Source organism: Mesocricetus auratus, unplaced genomic scaffold, assembly GCF_017639785.1.
Source record: "Mesocricetus auratus isolate SY011 unplaced genomic scaffold, BCM_Maur_2.0 Super-Scaffold_100024, whole genome shotgun sequence".
NCBI classification, from domain to species: Eukaryota; Metazoa; Chordata; class Mammalia; order Rodentia; family Cricetidae; genus Mesocricetus; species Mesocricetus auratus.
The window spans coordinates 30,432,947-30,447,355 of record NW_024429205.1 but is presented as its reverse complement, the minus strand read 5'-3'; the positions used below and the strand labels follow the sequence as shown (position 1 = coordinate 30,447,355).

Sequence of the window (14,409 nt, the reverse complement as noted above, 5' to 3'; positions counted from 1 at the left end):
AGGACACAGGACACAAAGGATGCTAACAGGGCACATGGGGACCTAATTCAGAAGAGTAGAGGAGTGGTCAGAGGTTTACAGGATTTGGTTAGCCCAGGCTAGCCTCAACCTTTTACTGTCCCTATCCCAACCTCCCAGGTTCTGGGATTACAGGCACTCACCTCCACACCCTTCTTCAGATGAGAGCTTAAAGATGAAAAAGACGACAATAAGGAAAGGTGAGGAAGGGAGGGACATGGAAAAATGGAATAGGGGTCAAGTGAGACAAGTTCCCCTGAACCCTGTGCAAAGGTGTGCATTTGAGAAAATGAAGTGAGGTGACAAATACACTGAATAGGAGGCAAGTAGCCCCAGTCAAGGGATTACTGACACACAAATCAGTGACCTTCAGGTGTCCTGCAGAGCCTTGGCCAGTAAAGACTTTCATCACAAGGCTGGCAAAACCTTGGACCCCAAAGGCCCCATCAGATCCCTGCTCTTTCTAAAGTTTGTATAACTCCACACTCAAGCTGTAGGCTTTTTGGGTGAGAGAAGGCTGGCCCACCCAGTATTCACAACAGCCCTGATCCCTCTCCAAGCAGACCCAACACCAACAGGATAGGACTGTATCTTCTGAACCTCTTCCATCAAGACCAGATAACTTCTGCTACAGGCCCAGAAGTGCTTCAGGAAGCCACTTCCTGCCTAAAGGAAGAAAGCAAACAAGGGCCCAAAATAGTGGAGAGATGAGGCGCTGAAACCAGCCACTATAATTACAAGTATTTTTATCTGTTGCCCAAAAGGGAGTATTGGTTCATCTTCCAAGTGTGTCTCTGTGGAAGTTCATCTGTTCATTCTCAAACGCTGCAGACTTCCAGGTCAGAGACAGCCCCAGATATGAGTAAAGCCATTCAGTACAGGAGATGGGATGCACTGTGCAAACAGCAGGGTACAGCACCATCCTCTGCTGAGCGACACCACTCTGTGAAACCAGAACCCAGGCTCCTAGCTGGTGCAGAAGAGAGTTCAGCAAAGCCCATGCTCTAAAGCAGGGTCAGGAAGGAACCCTGGGAACATGGGGCAGGCAACTCATCCCTTCCTGGCCTCAGTTCCCTCTTCTGTCTGTAAGAGTGCAGTGAGCATTAGACAACCCACACACTCCATCAACACAGTACCTAGAAGCAATGAGCCTTCACTGGTGCAAAGCACTATTACAGCAGTGCTTACAGTTGCCTTTGTTCAACAATTGTCACCTGAATGCAACACACACACACACACACACACACACACACACACACACACACACACACACACACACACACACACGATCCTCAGAAAAACTTCTGGAACTAATTCTCCGGAATCTACCACCCAGCCTCAACTAGTGGGTCAGAGACAATGAGGAGAGTAGAGGCAGAAAGAGACAGATAAGGAAGCATTCAGACTAAACTAAATGTAAGAGCTCTTCCCACTAATTGCAGGCATGGGCTTTATTCAGATTCTTATTCAAATGTTGCTTGGAACTGGAAATGTGAACACTCACTAAGTATTTGACAAGATCAAGGAATTGCTGTAAGCTATGAAATTATAGATTTTTTTCTCTTATTTCCTTTGAAATAAGATCCTTTTATTTCGAATATATTACACATGTTTATGAAATTTAAAAAAATGTTTAAGAGACTGGGAGATGGCTCAGTCAGCAACATACTTGTCATGCCAGTATGATGACCTGGGTTCTATCCCTAGCAACCAGGTAAGAAGCCAAGTGTGGTGACATGCAGTTGTAATCCCAGAGCTAGGGAGGTGGATCTTGCTAACCAGCCAGTCTTGTTTATTCAGTAAGATCCAGGCTCAGTGAGAGACTTTGTCTCAAAATAAAACAGAGATGTAGAGAAAGACTAGCCTCTCACCTATATAAGTGTAGACACAAGACACACAGAGCCCCGTATGGAACACGGCTGCTTTCTTCATCTTCAAGGACCTTCCATGGGGAACTAGTCATTCCTAAATGAGGCCACAGGGGAGGCCTGGAGACTGCATACTGAGAAATCCTACAAGCTGTGGTCACACAATCTTGTGTTCCAACCACACAGTCTCCAAGGGCCCAGGGGAAGGGGACTGCTGTGGTCCTTATTGTGTAGTGTATGAGTGTTGTTAGTACCTGAATTTTTGCTCACAGGTGAAATTAATGATGTGTTAATGACTATTGTTCCAATTATAATGACAGAATTACTGTTAATGGTACAGCCAGCTTAGATATCCAGCTGGAGTCAAGAACATGCACATCCATGACCACCCACTGCAGAAAAATGGACATGAATATTATTTTAGTAAACTGCAAAAGTTCCTCAAAGAGTTGGGACCTCAGGCACATGATGCCACTATGCTTCACAAATTGGCACTGACAGGTTCTAACACTTTCCGAGTAGCCACCAGTCATTTTCATACACAAGAGGCATGAGCTTCTAAATAAAATGCCAGGTTCAATGCAAGGACTCTGGAGCTGAGATCAACATTAACCTGATGCTCCCAATGAAAAGCATTATGGGAAGACTCGGTTGTTCATTTAAAAGTCACGTGATGCGATACCAGGTTCTCATGTTATGTAAAAGGGAAAGGGCTTGCGCAAGCAGCAGCACAAGACACTAGAGGTGCCAAAAGCTGGGGTGTGAGCTGCCAATCAGGGAAGACCCAGTCAGCAGACACAGGAAAGGAGCTAAGCATGGGTGGTAGTGAGCAGAAATGCCACAAAATAATGCAGTATCTAGTGATCTTATGCATAGGGAAAGCTTCTTACAAGGTGGGGGCACTGGAGGCAGAAGGGATGGGTTGGGTTGTTTTGAGGTGGTGGTGACATTTTTTGTTCATGCTTGGGTGTATGTGTGCACAAATACATGTGTTCCTACAGCTGCATGTGTGAGTGCAGGCAGACATCTACTTGTGTGCACTCGTATGTGAAGATCAAAGGTCAACCTCGGGCACCATTCCTCAGGAACCAACCACCTTGTTAGGGTGGCTGGCCAAGGGATCCTTCTGTCTCATTTTCCAGCGCATACCACAATGCACACTTTTTCTTTTAGTCTGGGTTCTGCATCTGAACTAGGGCCCTCATATTGACATAACAAACACTTTGTCAACTGTGCTGCCTCCTCAAGCTGTTGTTGAATTTTTTAAGACAGAGTCTGACTTATTAATCTAGGCATCAAACGCATGTCCACCTGCCTCAGCCTCCCGGGTGCTGGGATCACAAGTGTGCAACAGCACCCCCAGACGAGACAAAGACCATGAGGAAAGTGGGTGAATCCGGCTCAGACGAGGAACAACAACCAGAACATCAATGGCAACTCAGGAGCATCAAGGCATCTCCAGGGACTAAGATGAGCTAGAGAATCAACGCTCACTGCTGTGGCTGCTGAACTGAAGGCTGCATTCCTGCACAACTCCGGATTCATGGGGGCAGAGTGCTTGGAATTCCACCAAGCATCATCAGCCACAATGCCAGGGAAAGATACAAAGAACAGGCTGGGTCCCAAGAGTAGCCTTCAAGGGGGCAACTAACTGGCTGCATTCCACTGAGAACCTGAGACAGAGAGACCCAACTTCTGTTTGAGAAACTGCAAAGTGGAAAACTGGATCTCCTCTGACATTGGCTATCAAGTATCCTCTAAGCCACCAGTCAATGGCAAAAAGAAGGATCAAAGTCTGAATGCTACCCACATCCTTCATTTCCTGGAGGCCAGCACCAGAATGGACTGACTCTCAGGAGATTAGGGGGAAACCACAAGAATTACACTTGAAAGATGGAAAGAAGTGAGAGTCTTAGATGTGTCTTGGATGTAGCCAACATCTTTGAACTTCAAAACCTCTGGTGAGAACAAATCTGACGTTTCAGATCATCAAGAGAGAGGGGAAGATTTACAAAGAAAATTCTGAGCATCACCACCAGAGTCCCAAAGGAGGAGGGAGGGGCTATGTAAAACAGCTGTGGTGAGGGGGCAACCTCTGCTGAGCTGCCTTCAAAGACGTGGGGCAGACACTCCCATGACTCCACCTCTGCCCTGCAGCTTCCCCAGGATCACAAGGCTGGCCCCCACAGACAGATACCACCTTCATTATCTGAAAAAGTTTTGCTAAGCCACTTTGCAGTGAAGAAAATAGGAGAACTCAATCTGGAAAAGCAAAGGCTTTGAAGGATTATCTAGACCTCAGTCCCATCCTGTTTCCTCCCAGAAGCCTCTATTTTTTTCTTTTTACTTTTTATTTCTCATGCAGGGAATTGAATGTGGGGCTTCACACCAGGCAAGCACTCTTTCCTGAAGACATCTAACACTAACCATCAGAATCCATATTTAGGACTTCTCTATCACTCTAACCGGGGCTCCAAGACCCACACTCAATATCCTACAAGTGCTTCGCAGGTAACTTGAGTCTGATCAGGAGATGTTGTTGGGAACTGCACTCATGAAACACCCAATGTATGCTGAAGCTGCAGTGGGTAACAAATATATGGCCAGAAAGGCTCTGTCCACATTAACCCTTAGAAGCTGCATCCACTCCAGGTCACCACAGACGCATATAGTAACATGAAATGTATGTGAGATACATTGTTACCTCTTCTAGAGCAATGCCCTCCTCTTCCTCCTCTAGGCACTGTGAGACCAAAACAGGAAAAAATACACCTTGCAGGTTAAGGGTTCTCTTAGCAGTTAAGACAGTTAAGAATAAGTTCTTGTTTGTACTATGTTAAGCCCTTGCAAGTTAAGGTCTCTGTTTATAATTCAGAATAAATTCCTATTTCTTAGATCTGATGTAAATTCCAAACCATGTTATTCCATCTACACTAAACTCGCATCCCATCCACATGACTATATCCTTACCCTTGTTCCTTCCCCTTAGTTATATCTTTAGAACAGCAGATAACTCCAGCCCCCATGAAGACCTTATCTTCCTATAAATGAAACCTCAGGAGTCCTCTCATCCTGATTTAGGGTGAGACAGCCAGTGGGTCAGTCCTGTGTATACCCGAAATACAGCCTGCTTCAACTGGACAACTGTGGATTTGCTCTTTTCTCCTTGGGATCCTCACATTTAGCATAGCATCTTGACCACTGGGGGTGCACGGATTCTGTTTGCTGCTGCTGCTTGTCCTGCAGTATGTCTAACCCTCTTCTCCCATTTCACTCTCTAGAATACTACCCATGACTGTCCCTTCTCTTCTGTCTTTTCCTCCAGCTAGCTAGGCTTACCAGGGCACAGGAAGAGGTTATGGGCTTGTAATATACTGCCTTACTTCTTCAATGCTGAGATATCTGGCAAATCCATTAACTTTGCAAAGCAGTGATCAGTAGACAGAGAGCACTGGGTGTAGGGAAAAGGGACCAGTCAAAGAAACACACCCTGAGCAGAGCCAAAGAAACACACTTTGGCCCTGCAACCACAACCAAAGAAATGTACCCTGACCCTAAAACCAGTGCCAAAGGAACACACTTTGTCCCTGGAATCAGAGTCAGTGAAAGAAATGTACCCTGGCCCTAAAATTGGAGCCAAAAGGCTAAAAAGGACCAGAGAAAGAAACACACTTTGGCCCTGAAACCAGAGCCAAATCTGACCCTAATCCTGTGTAAAAAAGTAACCAATCCCGGAGCAGAGCTCTAGCCAATCTGAGCTCAGCACTGAAATCGGACCAATCCCTACTCTGGAAAAACTTCCCCAACCCCCAGAATCCCTATATGAACCCTGTGTATGTTCAGCTTGGCTGGTCCAGCTGCCTTCCAATAAACCCCTTTGGATGAGCTTCGGGTGAAGATCTTCTTTTGCGGCGGGGACAGAGCAGAGGCGACCCTGGGCAGAGCAGAGCAGAGCAGAGCAGAGCGAGCAGCGCTGTAACACTTGCCCGAGTTGTTACACTCTGCTCCCGGCTCCCCAGCTCTCCGCTCTCTGCTCTCCAGGAGCAGAGCTGAACTGTAGCAACTTCGCCCGAGAAACCTCCTGCCTAGCAAAACTGCTACACTAGGCGAACATCCCCAGCTGGAAGACCCTGTCCTGCCGGAGCGGAGCTGATACACCGGAGAAGCCTTTCTCTAAGGCAAGGCTGTAAGCTGCCAAGCTTACTGCAACCTGTGGTGGTCCTTGGCTCCCAAGCTCCAGGATACCTTTCCACCTGAGCTGTGTAACGTTGAGTATTCTGTGACTCCCGAGTGCCAGAATACCTGACCCACTCCTGTTCCATCCTGTCCTGACCCATCCCGAAACGCTTACACTGAGCCTTCCTCAAGTAATTCTTTGGAGGCCATAAGTCATGGGCATGAAGTCTCTGCCTAGTGCCTGGAACTGCAGGACACACTGGAAAGTCAGCTGCTGTGGCTGTGGCCATCAGTCACGTGTTCCCCTGGCAGATTACCCTGCAACTTCCACAGCCCTCCCTTTCTTCTTTGTGTATCAGATTCCAGGGCAAAACACTTGAAAAGAGGAAAGGAGGTTTCGTTTTGGCTCTCAGCTCACAGATACAGTCCACCACAAGAGGGAAGCCATGCAGGAAACTGAGATGAGATAGCAGTTGTGCGTCAGAAAGCAGAGAGATGATTGCTGGTGCTCAGATTGCTTCCCCCTTCTTATTCAGTCCTGGCCATGGAAGGATACTGCCCATATTTAGCAAGGATCTTCCCACCTACCACAATTAAACTAGTCTAGATAGCTCCTCATGAACACGCCCAGAGACTGGTCTCCTATTTCAGATACTGCTAACACACTATTAATTATCACATTTGGTTTCCAAAGTCCAAATCACGGGTTTCAGAAACAGTTTGGACTGATCTGGGTCAGTGTTGGGGCTGGATTGGCTCCACAGTGCTATGGGGAGCTAGGACCTCATACATGCTAGATGAGGGCCCTCCCACGAAGCCACACCCCAGCCCTGGAACACTCAGTCTTCAGCACTTACTGCTCAGCCACTATTAACAGATGGCTTCATGGTGCTAACTGGGACTCAAAGCTGCCCAGATGCTGGATTCTAGGCCACCAAGAACAAATGTGTAGTGTGCATATGCAAATTAAACTTGGACAAACTGTGTTTCTAAGGACAGACACAGACAGCAAGAGAACACTCTCTGGAGTTCCTTTCACACTGGGACGAATCACATTATTTTCGAACCCCAGAGCAGTCATAGTGTTGGAACAAAGTTTCTTCCTCTTGGCCCTGCTACAAGGAAAGTTGCACAGCTGCCCATGTTCCCCTCCTCCCACTGCAATGGCTCCCTATTCTACTTTATGCCTGTTTGTCATTCTCTGGGTAAACGCAGCCCACTGTGGAGTAACAGAGGGACATCACAAAGAGTCTCTGAAGGGCTCCATTCATGCGAACACCAGGTTAGCAGAGGCTGGTATAATAAAATGCTAATGTTATCACAGCTACAAGAAAAGACAGAAGTCTTTCCCGGTTTCTAATTAGAGAAGGAAAAGCCATCTGGATAGAAAATGCCACTTGAGGCCTGGGAAAACGGCTCAGTCTGCAAACTGTCACACAAGCATGAGGGCTTCAGTTGGAACCCAGAACTCACCTAAAAAGAGATGTGGTGGTGCAAGCTCAGTGCCAGGAGACAGAGAAAGGAGAATCGCTGGGGCTCACTGGTCAGCCAGCTTCACCGAATCTGTGAGCCATAGGCCAGTGAGAGACCTTGCCTCAAAACAACAAAGTAGAGGGTTGCTAGGGAGCATCCGGGGTTGTTCTTTTGCCTCTACACGCACATGAACAAACATGCACACACTGGAATGCACACACATATGGGGGGGGGAAAGAAAGGTGGGTCACTTGACATGTTTACTTCTACCCCACTAACCAAAACCAAAAGCTCTATTGTCCCAGGTAAGGAAACTACAAAATGGGTTATGGGGGAGCTTAGGCTGGCAAGAAAAATCTTTATCCCTGTACCACCATTGCTGCCTTTCTCATGGATGCCATGAACACAAGGCTACAGGGTCTGACAGCAACTTCTTCCATGACCTGAGCTCTGCACACAGCTAAGGTTGGTGTGGAGAAATGGAAGCCTATGACATGGTCACAGTGGGTGGTGACTGAGCCTTGGTACACGTACAGTGAATAGTCCTCTAACACACCTGTCTCTCCAGACACAGCACCACCTCTCTCCTTGTCCACTCTGTTCCTCCAACCTGCCTTCTTCCCTGTACAGGGCCTTTATCCTTGTTGCTTCTACACAAAGTGAGTAACAGTAAACCCCCAACCACAGAACTCATGATGAACTAATGATGCTGTCTTGGCGTTCTAATTGCCAAGCCCGATACATTGCACAGCTGCCACAGGTGTCATCATTTAAATATTATACAGCTTGTGTGGTGATGTTGTGGGAGGCTATAAAACACAAAGTTGGAACCTCACTAGAGAAGGCAGATTATGGCCCTATCCTGGTTCTGGTTAAAATGCTATCAGAGTTGAGGTCACAGCCTATTTCCATAAGGAGCCAAGTTCAACCACCCATCATTGATATAGCAATTAAAATAAATTAATAGTGAAAACCAGAAAAGGGGGATTGATTTAATGTAGCAATGCTGGAATGGGTGGTAAGAAGGTCCAGTGACCTCTCCTCGAGTCCTTCTTCAGGGTCCTAAAGTGAGGTTAAGGTTTGAGAACAGTGTAAGAGTTATGCATATCTAAGCAGTCCCTAGTCAAGGAGTGGCCTGCCCAACACTATCTGAACTCTCCAGCAAGTGGGCTGGTAAGTTCTCAGCTCTTGCTGGGAGGCAAGTTCCTCCTATGGATGGCACCAAACTTCTTTTGTCCCCAGCATTCGATTTTTGGGGAATTCCAGTTTTGTAGAGTCCATTGTTTCAATAGTCTGATAGAAAAATGAGGGACACAGGTGGCTGTCCTGCCAGGCCAGTTAGAAGAGCTCTGCAGTGGGTAGAGATGTGAGGAGTCTCAACTGCTCCACCACGTTTCCCCACCATGACGAACCTAAGCTAAAATAAACTCTCTTCTCTTAAGGGCTTCCTTCAAGTACTTTATCACAGAACAGAAAAGCAACTAGTGGGTGCCAGAGACATATCCTAAACAGCCCCAACACAAGGCCCTCCTACAGCCCACCTTCACCCTACAGCCCCACCCACCTTCACCCTACAGCCCCACCCACCTTCACCCTACAGCCCCACCCACCTTCACCCTACAGCCCCACCCACCTTCACCCTACAGCCCCACCCACCTTCACCCTACAGCCCCACCCACCTTCACCCTACAGCCCCACCCACCTTCACCCTACAGCCCCACCCACCTTCACCCTACAGCCCCACCCACCTTCACCCTACAGCCCCACCCACCTTCACCCTACAGCCCCACCCACCTTCACCCTACAGCCCCACCCACCTTCACCCTACAGCCCCACCCACCTTCACCCTACAGCCCCACCCACCTTCACCCTACAGCCCCACCCACCTTCACCCTACAGCCCCACCCACCTTCACACTACAGCCCCACCCACCTTCACACTACAGCCCCACCCACCTTCACACTACAGCCCCACCCACCTTCACACTACAGCCCCACCCACCTTCACCCTACAGCCCCACCCACCTTCACCCTACAGCCCCACCCACCTTCACCCTACAGCCCCACCCACCTTCACCCTACAGCCCCACTCCACCCTACAGCCCCACCCCACCCTACAGCCCCACCCACCTTCACCCTACAGCCCCACCCACCTTCACCCTACAGCCCCACCCACCTTCACACTACAGCCCCACCCACCTTCACCCTACAGCCCCACCCACCTTCACCCTACAGCCCCACCCACCTTCACCCTACAGCCCCACCCACCTTCACCCTACAGCCCCACCCACCTTTACACTACAGCCCCACCCCACCCTACAGCCCCACCCACCTTCACACTACAGCCCCACCCACCTTCACCCTACAGCCCCACCCACCTTCACACTACAGTCCCACTCCACCCTACAGCCCCACCCCACCCTACAGCCCCACCCACCTTCACCCTACAGCCCCACCCCACCCTACAGCCCCACCCACCTTCACACTACAGTCCCACCCCACCCTACAGCCCCACCCACCTTCACACTACAGTCCCACTCCACTCACCTTCACACTGACAACCCTACTCCACCCTCATTCACATTGATAACTCTTTTTCCCCTAAACTGACTAAACTGACACATCCCTGTCCTAGCAGAATTTAAAAATATGTTTCCTCAAAGCTTGCTTATCATTTGCCAATAAAAAGTCCTTGACATAGGCAGAGCACAGCTTCTGCCTTCAGAGACTTGGTATCCACTGGAAGGCATCTGAAGTGGCTGTTCTTGGTTTTCAACTTGACTACATCTATAATTAACCAAAACCCAAGGGACCAGGTACATCAAAGGGGTTTTCTTAATTAAATGACTTAAAGTGGAAAGACCCACCTTTAATCCAGATCTTTTGAGATTGGAGGACCTGTCTTAAATGTAGGCCAAACCTCTGGTGGCAGCCTGTGCAAAGTCATGGAAGAAGGAAGTGCCGCTCTCTTTCTTTGCCTGTTTGCCCTCGCTCTCCCTGGCAAGTCCATTCCTTAACTGGCATTAGATCATGCTTCTTCAGGATTCCAGTGTATATGGAAGACCAGCTGAGACACCCAGCCTCGTAGACTGAGCAACTACTGGATTGTTGGATTTTCTATTGGTAAACTGGCCTTGTAAGCCCCACTCAGATGGACAGACGGACAGATTGACAATAGATTCATTCATTCATTCTATCAGGTATGTTATTCTAGAGAACTCTGACTAATTCAACACCCATCTGGTTATCACAACCCTGCAGGTGGGAAATGTTCTCATTCCACCACTACTCTAGGGGCCCAGTATTCAGGCACTGATACCACCCGACATCATCTCATGAACCCCACAGAGAAAAGCATTTGAACAGAGCTCTCCTGGCCCTGGTTTCTGATCCTTCCTTACCAGTCTGTCTTGTCAAACTGCAGCTTGTCTTCCGACTAAACTCACCTGAATTAGAACTCAAGCTGTTTGTGCCATCACTGCTCTTCTCTTACTTAGGAACCAGCTTTAAAAAGCACAAGGAAAATGGTGGCCTGGAGCTAGAGGGGTGGATCAATGGCGGAGCCGTGCTGCTCTCTTCCCCTCCATGGTGTGGTATGTGTACCTAACCACTCCCCACATGCACACACATGTGCAAATAAACAAAAAATCAGTTATTCTTTACTGATGTTATACACACAGAGACACAAGCACATGCATGTACAGTCACACACACAAACATAAAAATTAAATGGCTTTTGATAAATGTTATGGAGACACACAAATAAACATTAAAAAGCAACTTTTGATAAGTGTTATATACACACACATACAAATAAGCAATGACTCAATGTTATTATTGCCCAGGTGACTTGCAAGATGGATATTCTAATATTAAACCATCATTAGATACTAACTTTTCTTTATAGTCAAGGATTGACCCTAGAGCCTGGCGTATACTATGTGCACATTTTATCACAGATCTATACCCCAACTCTTATAACCGTAAAACAGGGTTTCACTAAGTTGCCCATATTGACTTTGGACTTATAACCCTCCTGTCCTGACCTTCTGAGTCATCAGGATTAGAGATATATGCTTCTGTGACCACCATTCTATTAAGATGTGATTGGATTCAACTGGGTAATGTATATCTAGAATGTATCTGTATATGTGCCTAAAGGGCACACAGGCATGCTTTCCTCTGTATGTTACCATTGTCAGGCTTCTCTCAGGGTAGCATACACTTGAACCATGACACAGGTAAGAGCAAACTCTTCAAGACGACAGCTAGTAAAGGCTCTTTGTGGGGTCCTTAGACAGTCCCTGGCCATCATCAAAGTCGGCCACCTCCTTAGAGTCACTCTTCTTTACTATGTTACATCTTTCTTCACCTGTTGCAAGTCCCTTCTGGCAGTTCACTCCTCTTCCACTATGATGAGTGGCATCTGACAACAGCCTACATTTATCAGCACGAGGTTGTACACTGGTGTGTTCCTCTCTGAATCTTGCACATCTGAGGTTAGAGTCTTTCTGTACTACTTTCATGTTCATGTATGTGGAAGCCTGGGGACAACCTTGGATAACACCTTAATAAATGTTCTCTCATTGGCCTGGAGCTTATCACTCAGGCTAGCCGGGTCCTCTTGTCCCTGCCTCTACGTACTGGCTTATAATGGTGGACCACCACACTATTTTTAACATGAGCTCCAGGATGCAGCCCCAGGTCTTCAGGCTCATAAACCTTCACTCCAGCCTGTGTTCTTTTGCTTTTAGTGTTACATACTCACACTTCTGATGTTACCTTCCTGCCACAGGTGCCAAATGTTTCTAGCTATGTAATGCTTTTCAAAGAGCCAACTTTTCCTCCTCTATCCAGTGATCTGAGTTTATCTTTTTGTGTTTCATCTTTCTAGATCATGTGCTAGCTGACTGTAGCAGGCGGGACCTCACCTCGATCATGCCAGAGCAGCCAGCATTAGAGATAACCACAGCATCAGAAACTGGGGTTGTGGGACCCATCTGGGCAGGCCTTACCTCAATGAGCTTCCTCTCATAGGAGCTTGCTAGCTCCTCAGCAACTTCCCCAGGCTTCTGTTCAGGGACTGTAACTTCTCCATCAACATTCCAAAGATTGGGTACAACTTTAAGAAAAGAAAAACACTCAGGTAAGTGTTTTACCAAGCATCAATTACTCTATGCTCATTTTAATGCATGTGTTTAACTTATTTAATATTTATGCACATGTGGATGTGAGTACACAATTAATTTCTCCCGTGAGAAAGATCTTTATAAGGAAAACAAATCACAATTAGTAATTACTTCATCACTCCAACACCATAACACAGCACAACAAAGCAAGGGATGGTGCACAGTCTTCTGATGTGGGAAGTCCTCCTGTGCGTTGCAAATATGTGTCGTTTTTATTGGTTGACGAATAAAGCTGTTTTGGCTAATGGCCAGGCAGAATAGAAACCAGTGGGAAATCCAAACAGAGACATAGAGAGAAAGAAGATGGAGTCAGGGAGATGCCATGTAGCCACCGAAGGGGTAAGATGCCAGTAAGCCATAGCCACATGGTGATACACAGATTAGTAAAAATGGGTTAATTTAATTGTGAGAGCCAGTCAGTAATATGCCTGAGCCATTGACCAAACAATTATAATTAGACCTCTGAGTTCAGGAACTGGAGGGTGGGAGAGGAACCTCCACTTACAATCCTCTAATATAAGGGTTAAGGATGGTACACAGGCTTCTGATAGAAGGGTTAAGGTGTGATCTCTCAACTGATCCTGTGGTCATTAATTCTGCTCTGCCATCATGGACTCTTATCTCTCTGACACCATAAACCAAGCTAAGTGCTTTCTAAGATGCTTCAGGGTGTTTTAGCACAGCAATTGAAAAGCAGCTAATACAGAAATAGAACCAAGAACAATCTATGAAGGGTCTCAACCTTCCTAATGCTGTGACCCTTTGACACAGATCCTCATATTGTGGAGACCCACAATGATAAAATTATTTTTGTTGCTACTTCATAACTGTATTTTGCTACTGTTATGAATTGCAATAGAAATGTCTAATATGTAGGATATCTGATATGCAACCTCTGTGAAAAAGGTCGTGACCCACAGGTTAAGAACCTCTACCTTAGAAGGACAGTCAACAGCCTTAGGAAAGTCTCTGAAATCAGGGCATCAAATCACTGCAAGGCCAAGCTACAGGAAATTGCCCCCACGTCATGATGTACAGGCACGGTCACCCATAAGTATCCATTTTGTGCTGAAGATCAAATAATTAAAGACTGAGAATGAACCAAGAAGCTCCAAGGACACTAAGACAACAAGACCAAGATAGGAGTATAGCACTGGACAAAGAAAAGCCCAGTGACACACTTTACAAATGTGGACAAGGCTCCATTCCAAGTAGATGCTGAAAGGTGCTGGTCCTGAATGCCCATTAACCATTATGGGATTATACTAGGGCAAAATAAAGGCCTGAAGCAGCCCCAGGTAACAGGAAGTGGCCTCCAGAACTGCAGTACAAGCACAAGCACTGTGATATCTTGTACAAATAAAGCCTGTCTAGAGGTCAGAGAATGGAGCTTGCCATTTGCTAACCATAGAGGTCTGTACAGACAGACAGGAAGTGAGGTGACTGGGCAGAAGCAGGATATAAGCAGGAAGAAACAGGAAATTGCTCTCTTCTCTGCTGAGATGCTAAGGAGGTAAGATGTGCTGTGGCTTGCTCCTTTTCTCTGATCTCTCAGCATTTCCCTCTATATCTGACTCCAGCGTTTTATTATATAGACCAATTAAAAATTCCATTTACATTGGCACCCTCCAAACTTCACATGACCCATGGTTGAGTTTCAAGGAGCCCAGTAACCAAGTGGCCATC

At 47.0% G+C, this 14,409-nt stretch overlaps 1 protein-coding gene across 1 annotated transcript in view; it reads right to left on the bottom strand.

The window, feature by feature from the left end:
• Positions 1 to 14,409, bottom strand: part of LOC101824396 (sorting nexin-29) — a 287,724-nt gene that overhangs the window by 158,888 nt on the left and 114,427 nt on the right. The window contains exon 4 of the mRNA XM_040730665.1: positions 12,550 to 12,656. Within this exon, the coding sequence (XP_040586599.1) occupies positions 12,550 to 12,656 (107 nt within the window). The remainder of the gene's footprint in view (positions 1 to 12,549; positions 12,657 to 14,409) is intronic.